The sequence below is a fragment of the Psittacula echo genome, assembly GCF_963264785.1.
Source record: "Psittacula echo genome assembly, chromosome: 1".
Taxonomy (NCBI): Eukaryota; Metazoa; Chordata; class Aves; order Psittaciformes; family Psittacidae; genus Psittacula; species Psittacula echo.
The window spans coordinates 77802724-77821224 of NC_137735.1; the positions used below are offsets into that span (position 1 = coordinate 77802724).

An 18501-nucleotide genomic window follows, 5' to 3' on the forward strand; every position below is an offset into this window, starting at 1 on the left:
GAGAAAAATCACGCAGGCAGGAATTACACACAGAAAGTACTTCCAAACAGGTAAACTAAAGGGAAAAAAACACCACTCTCAAGTTTTATCCATCTCCTGTTAGCTTTAACTAATGCTGGAGGCCTCCACCAGATGCCATTCCCACCTCCTCCAGTTCTCAGGTACAGCTTTGCCACAGGTTTAGGAAATCCACCCTATGGAAGAGTCCATACTTTCAAACAATCCTTTCTCTTAAATGGCTGCTGTAAGCCAACTATTACCATGGGAACTTCCAACTCGTGCAAATGCTCAGGGCCACGATCAGGCCAGAATTATGTAAATTAAAATTATTAACTTCCCTCATAATGAGGCAGCCAAGTGAAATGCACATGCTTCATGTTTCCTGATGTAATCTGCAAACAGCATTCATTAAGTATAATCTGACACAAGTCTCACGTGCTTGAACAAACATGCACATAATTTACAACTGAAGAAGCTAAGTTTCATTAGGCACTTTTCTTGAAGATTAAATATTTAATTGTTTTTTAACTTAACTGCTCATTTAACCAAGTGAGGTGCTATGCTCTCCAAAACAGACTGACAATTTTAATACAACACCCCAAATTCTGCAGAATTGTTAGACTTAACCAAGTTTATATAGGGCCTCCCCAAAACATTAAGAGGACAAGGGCACTTAAGTTACTCAAGCTCTAATGCCAAACTCCAGTTGGAGCTGAAATGATCTTATACACTCCCCTAATACCAGCCTGAGGAATTATGTCAAGGCCTTCATTAATGGAAGATTTTTTTGTACTAACCTCTCTTTAAGAGAAGACTTTTTAAAGCACCAGTACCTTTCCCTGAAAACTGGTTAGTATTCTCTATGTAACCAGAGTAGACATGACTGGGTAAAGCCAATCAGTAGCGAGTAGTGAAAAACATCTAAATACTCAGCCAACTGCTCTCTTTGCCATTAGGTGGCAATCTTAACCAATACTTGAACTCTGCAAGGGCCATAAAAGCAAGCCAATTCCACATTTTGCCAAGAGGGAGATATGTGACCTTGCATGGGTTTTCCATTTGCAAATATCACCTCTATAAAAATCCTTTCGTCAAAGAGTCAAGTGGCATAATTCTGCACAAAACTTTAGCAACTGTATTTATACTTACAAGAAAATTAATAGTCACCATTGCTCTTGAAATCTTAATCCAGCAAAACCCTGAACAATTACATTTTCAACCTTTTCAGTTGTTTCTGATGTTAAACTTCTCACTGAAAGCACCACAATAATCAGTGCGGTACACATTCACAGAATCATAGAACGGTTTGGGTTGGAAAGGACCTTAAGATCACTTAGTTCTAACCCTCTGCCCTGGCCAGAGACACCTCACACTAGACCACATCACCCAAGGCTCTGTCCAGCCTGTCCTGGAACACTGCTAGGAATGGAGCATTTACTACTTCTTTGAGCAATCTGTTCAGTGCCTCACCACCCTCACAGTAAAGAACTTCTTACTTATACCTAACCTGAACTTCCCGTTTCGGTTTAAATCCAGCACCCCTTGTCATATCACTACAGTTCCTGATGGCGAGTCCCTCTCTGGCATCCTTGTAGATCCCCTTCAGATACTGGAAGGCTGCTATGAGGTCTCCATGCAGCTTCTCTTCTCCAGGCTGAACAGCACCACCTTTCTCAGCCTGTCTTTGTACGCGAGGTGCCCCAGCCCCTGATCATCCTCGTGGCCTCCTCTGGACTTGCTCCAACAGCTCCAAGTCCTTCTTATGTTGATGACACCAGAACTGCACTCCAGTGCTCTCTCATGAGAGCAGAGTGGCAGGATCACCTCCTTCTACCTGTTGGTCATGCTCCTTTTGATAAGGCCCAAGACACGGTTGGCAAAAACTGCATCCTTGTTCAGAATATTCAGGAAAGCTCTTATTAATAGCATTGCTATCTGCAGGGATAGTGTAGCAAGCCCTTGAACTTACTTGTCAGATACCAGCTAAAAATTGCCACTAACATATTCAAGACAAGAACACAAGGCTACCAGGCACAGGCACCACAGTGCCATGTTTTCTCCTTTGTTTCACATCCTCAAGAACTCAAATGTAAACTGAGAAACTACAGAAGTGACTAAGGACTCTAACATAGTTAGCACTCCAGACCTGAACATGGGACTGACTGCAGCTCTGAAGAGACCCGCATGCAAAGCAGAAGTACAGAGAAGCCTTGTTTTGCATGATGACAGCATGCTGCACTTTGCCACCCTGTACTGGCCCACATGAACAAGAACACCCCACAGCCTTGCTGCTAACTTTGGGTCAATGAAAATCCACTTACGTGCCTCAAAACCAAGACTCAGCTCTGTTACTGTCAGACCTTGCCACAAAGTGCTAACAAGATGTTGTTTCCACCTCAGAACAGAAGAATGAAGGGGAGGACATTCAGCATGATAGCATTTGTCTCCCCAGGTAACTGTTACATGTGATGGAGCCCTGCTTTCCTGGAGACAGCTGAACACCAATTCACAGTTAATTCTGTATTTGGCTTTCCTTGCTTGCACAGCTTTTGCTTTACCTGTTAAACTATCTTTATCTCAACCCACAAGTGTTCTCACTTCTGCCCTTTTGATTCTCTCCCCATCCCAGCGAAGGGAGTGAGGAACTGGCTGTGCAGGGCTCAGATGCTGTCTGTGGTTCAATCACAGGAGACTCATAGGGACTGAATCTCTTACAGTCTTTAACCTACAGTTTGCTCAAACTGGTGAACTACTTGACTATATACTCCTATGTCAGACAAACAATAGAACTTCATTAGCAGAAGGGTTTTAGCTATACAGTAATATCCAATAACCACTACCCACACCTGTCAATGCTGAATCAAGAACAGTAGCTACTACAGCCACTCTCAAAACCAGCAAGGTATAAAAGCTTCTCTACAAATGCATGCTACAGAGCTGCTGAGTTTTAACATCTATTTCCATTCAGACAGAAATACATACCCAAGAAAAGTTTTTAGAAAGCTGATCGGTACATAAAAGCATATTTTCAGATATGGTCCTTACATGCAGTTTTCCTGTACATTTCAGAAACCTGAAATGAAGACATAGATGTGGGAAGCAACAGATCCTAGTTGTTTTTACCTACCTACACAATCTGGACAGTTTGATATTTAGTAACTTCCTCAACAACTAAGCATCACTTTGCATTAAGGGGAAGAAAAAAAAAATTTTTGTACAAAATTAACCCTTAGAGCTGTGAGCCCGGGGAATGGCTGTAAGGCCAACATAACAGTTCTGGGACTGTGCCATTACAGCATAGTCCCAGAACTGGCTTCACAATAATTTTGTGAAGTTGTTCTTAATGAAGCTCAATAACCTGAAAGATAGTTTATTTCTAATTCAAAGTTTGCAAGTTTGGCTCTCAGCTTGGCCAGGGAGATAAACTTGTGCCCCCTCTCTCCAAAAAGCTGGATAAAGTGGTCGAAATGTAAATTACTTTCCAGTGAACCATCTACCCACACATATGCCGCTAACCTTCTCCTCCCGCTCCCGTTTTACAAGAAGATGCCTATCCATCCACATGATAATAGTTATAATACCATATCTGGCTTTTTTTGCATTTTAGATCATCTAACATACAACAAGAATTCATGTTCTCATCTGTGTTCTGAATAAACCTCTGCCTTTAACAGCACTTTCTCTGCTCTCTTACTGTACACCACTTGACGCCTGGATCACTTCACACACATCTACTCACTGTTAATTCTAGAGCCAAAAGTCATCGAGATGTCTCAATCATCCTCCACAGTCAGGCTGACCTGCAGGCAGAGCCACCTTCCTTCACAAGCTCAACACCCCCCAAAAACATGTAGCCTCTGAGCACTACAATTAAGAAGCCCAACGCACAAGGATGAACCATTTTATGGACTATGAATCCATGCAAAATGCAGTAAGACCAGTCCCTCTCAAAGTCCTGCAGACAGGGTACAGCAGGAAGTCCTCATTAAATGCTTTAAGCTCATACTCTTTGCTGGAAAGAAAATAAAACCTCTGACCTCAATAGCTTTACAAGGTGCCAAGACACCAAAGTGAGTGTCCAAAAGAGCAGGACAGTTATGAAGAAAATGGGGAAAGTAGTCCTTCCTCTACTAGAAAAGCATGATCTCACAAAAAACATCTCTTAACACCCACATGCACTTCCGTTAGAGAGCACTGGGAAAGGCCCTTTCTCAGTAAGCACGAAGTACCACATTGATGTGCTATTTCACCAGGAATTCTGACTAAACTTCTTCCTGCCACAGTTGCAGATGAACCTATGCCAAGAGCTATTTCCTGCAGTTCAGGTTTGATCCCATCTTCACAGTGTACAATAAACAGCACGTTCTCTGAGGTCAGGGAGAACTTTCATGATCCTGATACACTACTGTGCCACACAGCCCCCTCTGCCATCCTGCTGCTCAATTTCTTTCCTCGTGGTGTCCCACTACAATGCCATAACTCCATATGTTCATTGGCATCCTTATCAGGGTAATTGCACAGTACTTCAACTTAGCAAAAACTCCCTCCCTCCTGCAACAGAGGAAGCCCTTCCTCCACAGAGGCACTATCTTCTGTTATCAGGACAGATGTTGTATTGCAGGCACATTTATGGGAGTGACAGACTAAAAGTATACACAAGAAATACTTTAGTTCTGCCTGGACAACACTATTCAGTTGTTCAAATTTTATATCTAAACAGCAAAACCTTTCAAAACCACACAGAACTCACACATTTGCAAGTGTTTAATCAGATTTCAAACTCCACTTGACTGTTGAGAAGCTACAGATCAATCGAAATTTACAATGCAGTTTTCCAGCCTTATGAATAATCTTTGCTCAAGCACTCAGCTTTTGGCAAAAGCTCCACAGGGAAAGGCAGCCACTGACCACAACTCTACCTTTCCACTCCTGCAGCTCCTCTGCTTAAGAAGATGCAGTAACCATATAATACTGTAAATGTGTGTGTATATGTATATAATTTATATACACTCTTCTGTATGTTTTTAGTAAAGCATATTCCATGTCTCAGTCACAAACACAAGGTTGAGACACAACTCCATCTAAAAGAGCAGGTGACAGATGTTGCCTGCAAACTCAAGAGCTCAGCACTCCCCAAGCCAAGAGCAGAAACAGCTCCCTAATTTTAAAATAATCCATTTCTACACACATGCATTTTGGATTTCAATATTCCTCCACTTTATTTTAAGCATGCAGACTATGCATTCCAAGGGGACATACCACTGTTGCTTTTCCCACTGCCCACACAAATTCCCACTGTGTGACAATCTGAATATCCAGGCTAGTTTACACAAGAAACAGGGCTGTCTTCAAACCAGCATCTATTCTGAAAGCAGCGCTGTAAAAGTAATACCAATGGGATGTGAAAGAACACCTTTACCTGCTCACTGGCCTGCAGTCCTGTAGGCCTTCTCACATGTGATTTCTCATAGCACCAACTGCAGTCCAACTCTGCAAAAAGCTTTGAGGTAAGTACCTGAGACTACTTTGGGAATCACAGAATGGCTTGGGTTGGAAGGAACCTTAAAAGCTCATCCAGTTCCAACCCCCTGCCATAGGCAGGGACACTTTCCACTAGACCAGGTTGCTCTGAGCCCCATCCAGTCTGGCTCTGAACACTGCCAGGGATGAGGCAGCCACAGCTTCTCTGGGAAGCCAAGACACTCCAAGTTACTACCATGCTCTGGGAAGGACGGATTTTTGTGAATTTTTCTTATCTAGTAACACCAATGCACCAGACATGCCCAGGTACCAAATTGGAAAAACAAAATTCATCTGATGTGCTCACTGGGAAAGAGAGAAACAGTTACATTTCAAGGGAGAGCATAGAGATGTCAAATGCACAAATATTTGATGTTTTTAACCATTTAATAATCATTAGATCAACCGGTAAAGCATGCAATCCTAACCGAAACCCACAGAAACCAGTGATGCAACCAGGTACTAGTATTTTTATTATGAAGCTTTAACCCAAGTAAAACTTATATACTTTGAGAATTCGACAAGCTGCCTCAACTCTGAAAAACCTATTTCTGTAAAGCCTCTGCTCTCTTCCCTCCCGTCAGGCAACATCCTTCTCAAGGATAATGTAAGATGAACAAGCCTATTACAAGCATGTTGTAACAGAAATTAGAGTATTAAACAGGTCCATTTTCTATACTAACAGAAACTGAAAGTAAGAAATTTCTGTAAAGTTTGGCAACAAATCACAATCCACTGGGCTTCATTCACAAAGTCAGCTCTAAAAGGCATTTGCTAAGCATTTTTAATGCACACAACCATTTATTTAAAAAAATAAAAAAATTTTAAAAATCAAGCAACAAAAAAAACCACCAAAACACACCCTGATACCTTGATTTTAACTCCAATATGATCAAGTGTCAAAATAAGAGTTACAGAATGGTTAAATCAGTGGGTACAGATACATTATATACCTAATATGCATCAGCACAGATTTTCTGGAAGTAAACTCCACTGTCACATAGGATGTTACCACCCATCAAAATAGATCTAACACAACTTTTTCTTCAACTCTTGCTCTGTAATTTGTCTTTAGTTTTCCTTAGTATTAGAATTTACATTGCTATTTAAATACACAAGCATAAGAACCCAAAGCACAGAAAGTCAGAGAACCTATCTATAACCTCACACAGGAATAACTTGCCCACTCAATACCACAAAACCACCATGGCACAGAAACCCGGCAAAGCATGACGTGCCTGGTTTGGGCAAAGCAGCAAGTTCCATGGCACCTTGGAGATGTGCCACCTTCCACTGCAGCAGAAACAGAACAGTCACCAGGCCAGATTGAGATGAACAAAGCAATTCATCATGTACGAGCATTCCAGACTGAGGCAGATGTCTTACAAGAATCTCTGCTTTACTACTTTTCTAAGACACCATACACATACCACATTATCTAGATGAAACGTGTTCCCCTCCACTGCTACAAAGAGTCTACAGAGCCTGACTCACATCTTCACATCCAAGAGTAATCACCACTGAACTCACTGACAGTTTTTCATATACGAGCATGATCAAAACTGGACTAACTGGCTGGAATTAGTTGTTAAAGATATATCACGTTATTATTTGAGGCAATCAGTGTAACAATTTTCATTATTTCACCTCATCTTTAGCTGTCTGCAAATATTTGTCTTTGTTTAAACTCTGAGGATACCAAAGCAGCAGATACAAATCCATCTGGTAAATGAATGAGAGACCAATAAATTAAGAGCAAAATACTGAGATTCAACCTGCCTATACCAATAAACAGAATTAAATATTTTAGGCAATAATATTTCCTCAGCATGTGCAGGGGGGCAGGCAGTTCTTACAGCTCTATCTGGTACATGTTGAATCCATTTGAATATTTCAATTCACATACAAAATATCTCTTTATTAAGACTTATCTGAATTATTTTACATCTCTTACACTTGAGCTTCATTCAGTAATAATACTTTCAACTTTCACACTGTGACACATGAGGATTCAAAGAGACACTGAAACTTCTAAATGGTATAAGCAGCTTGATTGTTTTAAATTATGCTGCAATGGCAACAAGATTCCAAGTATCAGAGTCAAGATTATCAGAATAACTTAATACCTCTCATACACCTACTGTGTTTGAAGGCAGTCAGTCAACAACAGTAACTGAACAAGGCAGTTATTGATTAAATGGATGAGTCTGGAAGCCTTTGTCTCAGACAATGAAAACATTAGGACCCATCTACCACCTAAAGCCAGAAGACATTAAAGTAAAACTCCCTCTTACAAATGCAGCTATACAATTCAACAGCAGCTTCACAGAACAGCAAGTCCTGAGGAAGAAGTACAATAGCTGTCTAATGGAGACAATCATTTCAAGAGTGCACAAAGCTGGTAATACTAAATTCAAACCAAGACTGGAGGCACTTGAAGATATCTACATGACTAAACCAAATTAGATGTGGCACATGAGTTTGCTTTTGAGTTTCTGTATGGTAATACTGCTTTTAGAACAGTAAATACAGCTGATAACAGCATCAGCTTTCTCTTCTATCTTCAGAGTGCCTAAGGAATTTCTGGATAGCTCATTCTGAGAACAAATAAACCTCCCACTGCTTTCAGGAGTTCTCATTAAGTAAAAGCCAAGTGGCAGTACCCTGTGATTACTCATCTAAACAGAGCTCAAGGCCAAGGTCTGGACTCCACAGACACAGACCATACTACTGAGCTCTACGGAGAGACAGCAGCTCACAAAGACACAATTACTTCACTTCTTTCTTTTCAAAAAGTTTCTTCTCCTGCACATCACACATGGAACAGAACTGATGTCATGTCCAACACTGACATAACAAATTTCATCCACACTTCCTATTCTTGACTCCTGCAACACATGCTATATTCAAGTCAGGTCGCTATACACGTGTGTCAGCAGAGTAATTAAGTACCTTTCATTCTTTAATGATTTATTTGCTCCATATCTAAGAAACAGAGTTCAAAACCAAAGTGCTACAAGAAATCACCTTTTCCTGTGTTTACACTACTGCAATCCAAAAGAGCACTTGGTGCTGCCAGTTCTTAAAGAGCACAGAAGAAGCCCATGTACATTTAGCAGTTAAATGAAGATTAGCTCCAAGTTCTGTTCCTCCACAGCTTGCTCTCCAAAGAAATGCTCTTTTCATGTGATTCAGTAATTAACCAAATCAAAAACCCAACAGTTGTTCAGCACCACTTTAGCTAAAAAAAAAAAAAAAAAATTATATTCAGTTTTTCAACCTACAGGAATTACGGAAGAACATAATAACATCATATTAATCACAGACTTTCAAAACTATTTTTTGTTTTATAATAAAAGTGGCCTAACACTAAGATAATCTCATTAGACTTGTTACTGAAAGACAACATGCACAGATACAAATCATGGTGTAAATAACACATTAAAAAAAAAAAAAAAACAACAACCAACAAGTAAAATGAATCAGCACAACAGAACAAGAATTAAGCCAAGAATTGAACCACTCTTATCTATTAGCACATAACTCTTAGAGACTTGCATATTAAAGTTTCAAGGCACCACACAAACAAATCCATCCATTAAAATAATGTGCAAGTTTGGAAGGAAGCCCAACGTATACATTATTCCAAGTAAGACCTCCTCAAGCCCTGCAATATCAGCATTCCTTTCTATGTGGCAATCAAGGTATAGCCTATTACAGAAGAGATGCGGAAGAAACCATCCCAGAGCCAGGATGCTCCAGACTCCTCCAGCATCTCTTGTACAGACTTGTATGACTCGCGGCAAATCCCTTCATCTTCCTCAGTTTCTCCATCTGCTGAATGACTCTCCCTAAGTGGACATGATGTTCTTCAGATACCAGCTTTGACAACTCTTCAAGAGCCAGACAAAAGAATGTTCAGAGGTATTCTCTCTCATATTAGTCTACAAAATAATTTCTTCAGCATTTTCAGCATTTGTGTTAGAAGTGGCAAGGCAGATGCAACAAGAATCAGGGCTAAGAAAAGACCATCATACCTTTACAGGGAGAACACTCCAATTTATCTAGTTTTCAGTCCCACAACACAGACTCCATAATTTGTAACATCTGTGTTCATGCTGCTCAAGAAAAGCATGATTTTTGCTACTCAAACCAAAAGAAATATTCCCACTTAAGTAAAACAGACCCTTAAGAACAAGACTTTTGCTTTCAGTTGTTAACCATCTTCCCCATGCATTTTCCACCACCTTGCTTCTGTTCAGAGACCCAGTTTCACAACTGACATAACCATATCCAAGACATCCCTCTGCTACTAGTAAAAGGTAACTAACCTAGACAAGTGTAAGCAAGGAACACATGAATCAGAGGAGAACGGAAAGGTTCCTACCTTCTTAACCAGCAGACAACACTCAAGAGACTGAAATCCATTCCCACGACAACAAGGGAAGCAGGAGAAGAGGAATTCATCTTCCTTTCTTGTCAGCAGCTAGACAATGATGAAGAGAGAAAACAGAACCGATCCCTTCAAAAGAACAGGGGTTTCATGTTCACCACCTGACTGCTTAAGCTGGACAGCAACACCCAGGATATAGCATCTCTACCACTGCACAAGGACAGACAAGAAATGATGAGACCTGCATCAGTGGGATATGCAAATCACCCTTAAACTTTCACCTTAAGGTATCAGAAATCAGCAGATATTCCCAACATTTCAGGAAAAGGATGTTCATCCAGTGTATTAACAGCTTTCAAGCTAAACCTATAAAAACACACAAGGGAAAACTGCCCTTCAAAACAGATCCCTACAAATCTAAATTTCCTAGCAACAGGAGAGCATCTCAAGTAATCAAGTTACAGTTCAATGACTAACCATGTCTGCGCTCCTGGTTAGTCCCAAATGCAGAGTAAAATTTGTTTACTAGAACCCCCTGTTTTCTGACACTCTTACACCCCACATTTTGGCAGGCATAGAGCATTCATAGTGCCAGTTAATACAGCTCTGCTTCCAAACAGCAACTTGTTTGGCTTTGGTAACCTACTTATCTAGACTATTACAGAGGCATAAAATAAATAAAGCCCAAGGTTAAGAAATTCAAAAGTTTTGAGAATGAAGTCTTATAAAGAACACTGTAAACCAAAACAGTGTCAGAGACAGGAACCACAATGTGATTACCTCAACAGTTCTCCTCTGAACCAGATGCGACATCTATTTAGCAAGAAGACATTCATCACACGTGCACATTTACAGCTAAAACAAGCTAACGTCTACAACTAGAAAGACGCCTAAGTTCACACAGTTAACGTGCACATATAACATGCTCATTCTTCCCAGATGCAAAAGGAATGTAAGCCTGTAATTACGCTTCTCTAGAGAGACTAAGTCCCATTTCTGGCATTAACTCCAGTGTTCCACAAACAGAACTGTACAGCTACTTCCATATGGGTAATACACTAGTCAATGACTGGCAGCTCTGATACTACACTAACAAAAGCCCAGAGAAATGAAAATCTCTTCCAAGGACCACTAGTTTCTAGTTAACACCTGCCTGAAAAGGAATTCTACTTTTCTAGCTTACAAAGTTCTTCTTTTCTAAGCTGATATGCAAAAAAACAATCTAATTAAAAAAAAGAAAACCAACAGAACACACACCCCCAAAATGAGACCCTGCGCAACTCCTTTTCTGGCCAGACCAAGTATTTTCCAGACAAAGCCAACATATCCTCCATTTTCACACACTGCCTTACACTTCGAGGATGTCCAGGAGCTTCATAGTAAACACATCTCCATGCATACAGCACCTTTTATGACTACTGTAACATCAGAATACTTGATCAAAACACAACCCTAAGAAAAAAACACAAGTAGATGGTACGTTTGTTACATCTATCTTAAGTCAAAAGTTGGCATAGGAAAGATGGTTTCAGCTTGTGCATCATATGATACTGCTACAAACAAGTTGTTTCTTTATAATCATTTAACTCTTGGCCATTATCCCAAAAACTCAGCTCAGAATTACTAGATTCCAAAGTACATACTCAGTATTTAACAACTTCTGGGCACACAAAAGTTAAATTCATAATGTTCTTGAAAAAGAACAGAACAATTATATGCAATTATCAGAGGCGTAATATTACATGTTGGTGTGTACTGCAAAGTAGAAAGAGAGTCCTTAAGGGGACACAAGACTAGTAACTTGACAATCAAAGAGTGTTAGGCCACACGTCCCTAAAAGCTGAACTTGGACTTACCTGTACAACAGACATCTTTGTCAGCCTGCAGATGTTTCCCAACCTGTTAATTTCTCCATCTTTGAAAAAGAGGCACATGACAGCTCTGGAGAACACAGTAAGAATGACTGTTCCCCAGAAGTATCACTGGCCTTGTCAGTACACTTAGATAACAAAACTGAAGTTGAAGAACTCATTTTGTGCACCATGTTATACAAGAAGATATTTCTACCTGCATATTGACAAGACCAGGATCACATGCAAATACCCAAACTGCTTCCTGGTTTGCTTTCTTTTTTACAACACAGAACACAGCCACATCTTGTAATAGGCAAAACACAACACTGTTTCAAGATGTTAGCTGCTTTCATTAGGCTTGAGAAGCCCAAAAGATTAATCTCAAGTGCTACAGTACAGGCTCCAGATGTTGCATTACCCAGAGACCAAAACTCTGTTCCGCATGTCAACCCTGCCATTCTTAAGGTGGGAGCAAGGCAGCCATGCCCATCATTGGGAGTGGGCCAGAACTTCACGTGTATTATATACTCTTAGACAAAATGAAAACCAGAAAGTTTCAAGTACTCACACTGCTTTTTTTCCTCCCTTTAGCTTTTGAACTCAAACCAACCATTTCTGCTACTCAGGTATTATCCAAGCAAAACTGTTTCAGACAGAATAACAGACCTGACATTTAGTCATGTGTGAACACAGATTCAGTGACGTTACACTTTGAAAAACATTATCAACATGACCAATCCCAACTAAATCCAGATAACCTTCCAGCTCATAATCCACCCGAACAAGTGAACTAGATTCCAAAGGAAAGTAAAACAGCAGCTACTACCAACAGTGGCAAGTCACATGCAACATAATCTCAAAACCAATGAAGAAAGCCAAAAACAAACATCTCAGTTTACCATATAGGACAGAGGCACACCACATCATCATGACAGAAGTCACCCTGCACCAGCTATTCTCATAATACCTACCACAAAAACAAGCTCTCCCACTGTACAATCAGTCTCAAGAGGTACAAAGTTGGTCCACATCACATTTAAAGTCTTTCAGATACTAAAGTTAACATCCATTACAAAGGCACTTCTCTCTACTCACCTCTTCAGAGCAAAGCACAACCCATGACTCACATCTTCACAGGAGATAAGGCAGTGTATGCTGTACAGCAGCACGCCTCAGGATTTATAGCAGCTGCCAGAGTTGCAAATCCCCACAAGAGAACTTACTCTAAAGACCTAAAAATCAGTGTATGAAAGGTTAATTGCAATGTGGCTTACCAAAGCATCCTAGAAGGGCATGAAGAACCTTATGCACTCTAAAAATTGAACAGCATGACAACCTACAAACAGCACAGGATGTCACAAAACAAGACCTGGGCTCTTCTCCATTAAGGCTGTAGTTTTCTTAGGCCTCAACTGAGCAGTATGAAAATAAAAGAACAACTGAGTAATAAATGTCATCAAGTACTTGCAAAGACTGCATGCTTAATTCAAGTACCACCGATGGTAGAGCTTGAAAGCAGCTCATTCCTTCACTAGTTTGCCAGTAATGACTCCAAAAGACTGTAGTGAGATGACTTAAAAAGAAGGGAGAAAAAATTTCCAGTTTTATAAAGGGACAAGATACAAGGTTTTCACTTGTCTTATTAAGAGGTCTCCACAGAAAATTCAGCTTCAAGCATCATATCAAATACATGAAGCAAACGTGTTACACAAACATGAACTCATTAACTTCAATTCAACCACCACTTGAATGGCTTCTTCCCTGCTATTCTTTCTCGGCACAGATGCAAAGTTATTACTAAGAAAAACAACACCTAAGACAGAATACAACATATAGAAGGCTCAACACTACACTGCTCCAAACTCATCATTTTATCAATCACAATGATAAAAAAAAAACCAAACAACAAAAACCCAAAAACAACAGTATAACCACTACCAAACAACTTCCTACCACATACGCTAAGGCAAAGGCAACAGAGAAAGTTACAGCCCAAGAGCAGCAATGTGTCATGTTCAACCCCTCCAACCCAACCAAGTTCAAATGCACATAAAAGCTGAAGAGAAGCCTATTGCCTTTTCTGAGCACAGCAACATTACCTACCACTAGTTTAAACCCAATCTGGGTACTTCTGAGAGCAAGCTGCATAGGGCATTACCCATTTTTTTTCCATACAGGTCTCCGGCATCTTGCCTCCACTTCTGTAAGCAATGTACTTGCTGGTGGAAGGGTTAAAAGGGGGGAAGGGGGAGTGGATAAAATAAAAGCAGCACAGACTTAATGACAGGAGAGTTCTGCTTCCACCAAATGCAGCCAACCTAGTCCTTCCCCAAACACAAAGCTTTCTAGGGGCAAGAGCATCACCCTCTTGTGCTATATTGACAGCACATGAGGCTATTCCTTATCTATAGCTAGAGTTAGCACTTACAAGCAAACAGTAATTATTGGACAATCCTGTGAAATCCAACTCAGTAAAGCTCACCCACAGCTATAGGATTCCTAAGACGTGACCAAAAAAAGCAAATCAACAACAAAAAAAAACCCTTATGCTTTTTCCTAGGACACTACTCCCTTTACTTCAAGGTTCCTTGCTGAAGATAGCTCCAAGTCCAGCAGCAGTGGTCCACTAAGTTTACAACTACCTGCTAGCCACATAAGGCATTTATCATAAAATGTGAACTAGAAAGTCTTTTTTCCAATATTAGAGTCACCATAACTAGAGTTCCCCATGCACTAACTGTAACTTTCAAGAGAGAATTCTCCATATTTTTATCAGACTGAATTTTCCAAACTTCAGATGCATTGCACATACTTTTGTCCAACAAAATACAAAGAGAATGCCTTAATTCCACCTGTATCAGTCATTTATTCCACATACTTCTACAATCCCCTCCAAATGGACTGGAACTCATTTTCAAGCCCTAACCAAAACTGACTGGTTTTTTTCCCCACCTCTACAAAATAAACCTTAAAAACAAATACCACCATCCAACAACATACTAACCATCAGGTTACAAAGGTTAAGAAGTCATCAGAGAAGAGATGTATTTAAAACAGATGAAACCGTCTAACAGTCTACTAACTACAGCACTTGAACCCTTATACTTGCTTTACTACAAAACAATGCAGTTGCTTTAGACACAATTATGCAAAATAGATGCAAAATCAAGAGCTAGTTTCCTAAGGCAAAATTTTGAAGGGGAGGGAAGTGGATCTTTAAACCATTTGAACCTGACAGACACATAATGCTACTAATTCTTATAGCTAGTAAAAAGGCCTATCAATACCACAGCATTGCTAAGAGAACATTCTACATCCATTCTAAAATAGGCTTATGTTCATTATATTCATTAACTCATTAACAACACTTTGTGACACAACATAAAACTCCGATATGAGCCTCTTGCAGTAATAGGAACTACATGACAAGCCTAAGACACTCAGTAAAACTGGGTTTCAGAAAAGGAAGGAAAAGAAATGCCTTATGCAAAGGGACTAGGGTTAAAACAGTTTGTTCCTCCCTGCCCCACAAAGAGGAAGAGTATTAAGCAGAGGATTTCTGAAGTGTTAAGTATTAATAACACATTCCAATATGACTAATATAACATCAATAACATGCAATTACTTACTAGTAGGTGTTACTAAGTCAAGGGAAAAACTGACTGTTGAGAAGCAATCCCTAGATAAAAAGCAACTCTCTATCATGCACTACCGTGGTCAGTTGTAAGTATCAAAGCACGACATGAGCCCTTCATCACCATGACCCTCCCCTGTCAGCCCCATGGGGCACATGCCAGCTCCCCACACACACTACAGTCACGGAGCTGCAAGAGAATCGGCCCCTGGCTCCCTCACTTCCCAACCACCTCAAACATGCAGCTCTGCTACCTGCTCTTCTCTATTCCTCTCAGGCCTTTTCAGGTCATCCCTACCCAACAGCTCTGGAGTCATCTTTGAAGACTTTTCCCAAGCTGCAGCAGATTTACACTGCCCAATTCCTATCAGTTCTGGTCTGAGGCATTCATATTTAACAGACCATATAAAAGCTGCAAAAAACTTTCTAAGTTTTCCGTACTCCAACATACGGAAGCCAACTGGCACAACACTCACTGGTAAAATTCATACTCCCCCTGCTCCCAGGCCTTTCTAGGCTATGAATTTGTTCCTGCAAGCTACAGAAAGAAGAAAAAAAAATCCAAACAAACAAACAAAAACAAAAAACCCAGTTATCTATATCAATATCTTAACACATTCTAAGAAAACACTTAATAATATGCTCAACTGAACCAAGCACTGTGCATTTTTTTTCTCCTTTCCACTACATACATTGTTTTTGTGTTACCTCCTCCATTTGATCAGGAGCCGATTTCCATAATTTCACAAGTCTCTACCCTGCAACCAGCCCTGCAGAGAAATGATCTTCTGTCAGATCAAAACGACTCTGAAGAAGCTGTCAGCAAAGACCACTCATCTTTTAGGCAAGCAGGTATGCAGCTGGCTAAGCCCTGACCTCATTTCTGTAAGCCAAAGACAAAATACTGCATTCTAAATATTAAGTACCAATTCAGAATTCTACTAAAATCTTTTCCAGATAGCAATGACAATTTAAGTACTACTCATACATTTCTATTTTAAACAGTAATAGTATCTGCATGTACTTGTTAAAACCCCATCTTAAGTCTTTGTTGAGGATTGTGCCTAACCAATGAAAGTTTACAAGTACATTTATGGATAAACTACTCTAAGCAATGCATAGACATAAAACCGGTAAAACTAAGCTATTTTACCCACAACATCCAAAGCTGTGCGTTGTAGTGCTGCAGAATCCACTCACTTCGAAGTATGCAGGACTACCCTGTGCTCAGCGACATAGGAAGTGAGCTATACTTTATACGTTATAACATGGGCTGCCACAGACTAGGAGATATCAAGGGTGAATGCTTCCCCACACATACACACAGAGTAAAACTCAAACACTGCTGTTTTGACGATGGCCCAGGCCAGCATCTATTAAAGTCACTCAACTAACAAAGTCCAGCAAGCCACACGACTATCTGAATTCACACAACTTTTCGAAGACCCAATGGAGGTCCAAGGGCATGAAGTGCAAGTTAACGACACGAATTAGCAGTCAGGCACCCTGCAATAAGGGCAGGGAGGCCAGCAATACTCGACAGCAGAAGTTGCTAGCACTGCAACTTCACTCTTGACCCTGCCAGAAACCTACTGCACTCCTACAAGGAAGACCATGAGGTTTGTTTTCTGTTTGTTTGTTCTGGTTTTTTGGTTTGTTTTATTTTTTCCTCAGATTAGCTGCAAACCCCTACTACAGAATTACTTTCCCCCACCGGAGGCACCAGCGCCCGGGCGCGCCGTCCCCGACCCCAGCTGCTCCATCCGACCCAGGGAACGACCCGCCCTCTCCCCGGACATCTCCGACCGGTTGAGTCACCACAATATGCCGGGACACTCCATTCTAAGCCACCAACGAGCCCCAGGCACCACCAGAAACAATAAAGAATCACCAAAGCACCCTAACCGGCTTACCGCGGGTAAGCGGCTCTCCAGGAAGGGGAAAGGGGCCGCGGCCCCCGCGTGGCCCCACGGCCGAGCTCGACCCCCACAGCTCCCTTTCCCGTCCCGGGGGCACCGCGCACGGCCCCAGACCTCCCCTCACTCCCTTCCCCTCCCCCCGTTACCTTCCGCCAGCAGCTCCTCGGGAGTGACCTGGTAGCGCCCGACGGCCAACACCTTGCCTAAGGCGACGCCGCTCGCCCCGCCGCCGCCTCCGCCGGAGCCTACACCCGCTGTCCCGCCGCTTCCCTCGGGCTTGGGCATCCGAGAAAACTTCTTCATGGCGAGGGAGGCCCGCCGGGCCCGCGGGACGGGCGCGCGGCAGCCGAGGAAGAAGCCGCTCGGGAGGGAGGAAGGCGGCGCGCCTGAAGCGAGGGGCGGCCGCTGCCCAAAGGCGGCCGGGGTGGGGGCTGCCCTGGTTCACATGCCGGCCGCGGCCCCCGCCCCGCTTCTCCTCACCCGCTCCATGCGCCCGCTCTTGCAGCGGCCGCACGAACAGGAGGAAGAAGAAGAAGAAAGCAGGAGAAATGGGGAGAGGGAGGAAGGGGGCGGGCACAGCCCCAAGACACGGGGAGAGGAGGAGCGCAGCGCAGCGCCGGACGGAGCCGCCTTGCCAGGGAGCGGCGCTAAAGCGCATGCGCGGCCGCAGCTGCCCTCACACCACACACACATACACACACACGCCGCCGGCCGGAAGTGAGGTGATTGGCGCTGGGCGAGCACGTGGAGCGCGAGCCAAGGACTGGGGGGGTGGGGGGGCGGTAGCCGGGGGCTTGTGTTCTCCCTGCTACCTCCCGCTTCCCGCGCGCTCCCTCAGGCGCCTGAGGCGGGCAGTTAAATGGCCGGGAGCCGCTGACTGCGAGGTATGTGTTTAGCGTGGCTACGATAAGGGGATACTAGTCACAGTTCAGTAGGCACAACGGTTGGGAAACACCGTAAGCTTCAAACCAGTTATCTCCGACGTCCACATTCAGACCAAAACCAAATTTCTAATTGTCTGAAAACACCAGTGACATCCAGGCTTTTGTACTTAAACAATGATTCTCGTCATTCAAAAACAAGGATTAGAACCATTGAAAAAGTAGCTTCGTGCCAAGCAAGTCTCCCCATGCACATACATGTGAGGTACTCGCACATCTTTTGTCTCAGTTTCCAAATTTA

General features: G+C 42.1%; 1 protein-coding gene across 6 annotated transcripts in view; it reads right to left on the minus strand.

Annotated features, from left to right (window-relative positions):
- BMP2K (BMP2 inducible kinase) overlaps positions 1-17932 on the minus strand; it is a 53110-nt gene extending 35178 nt beyond the window's left edge. For 5 of the 6 annotated variants that reach the window (XR_013957584.1, XR_013957585.1, XM_080625093.1 and 2 more), the window contains exon 1: positions 17466-17932. Coding sequence is in view for 3 of the 6 variants with exons in the window: in XM_080625093.1 (XP_080481219.1) it covers positions 17466-17622 (157 nt within the window). In the remaining 3 variants the exon portion in view is untranslated. The remainder of the gene's footprint in view (positions 1-17465) is intronic. The other variant, XM_080625095.1, reaches the window with a different exon arrangement.
- Between the last annotated feature and the right edge of the window lie 569 nt (positions 17933-18501).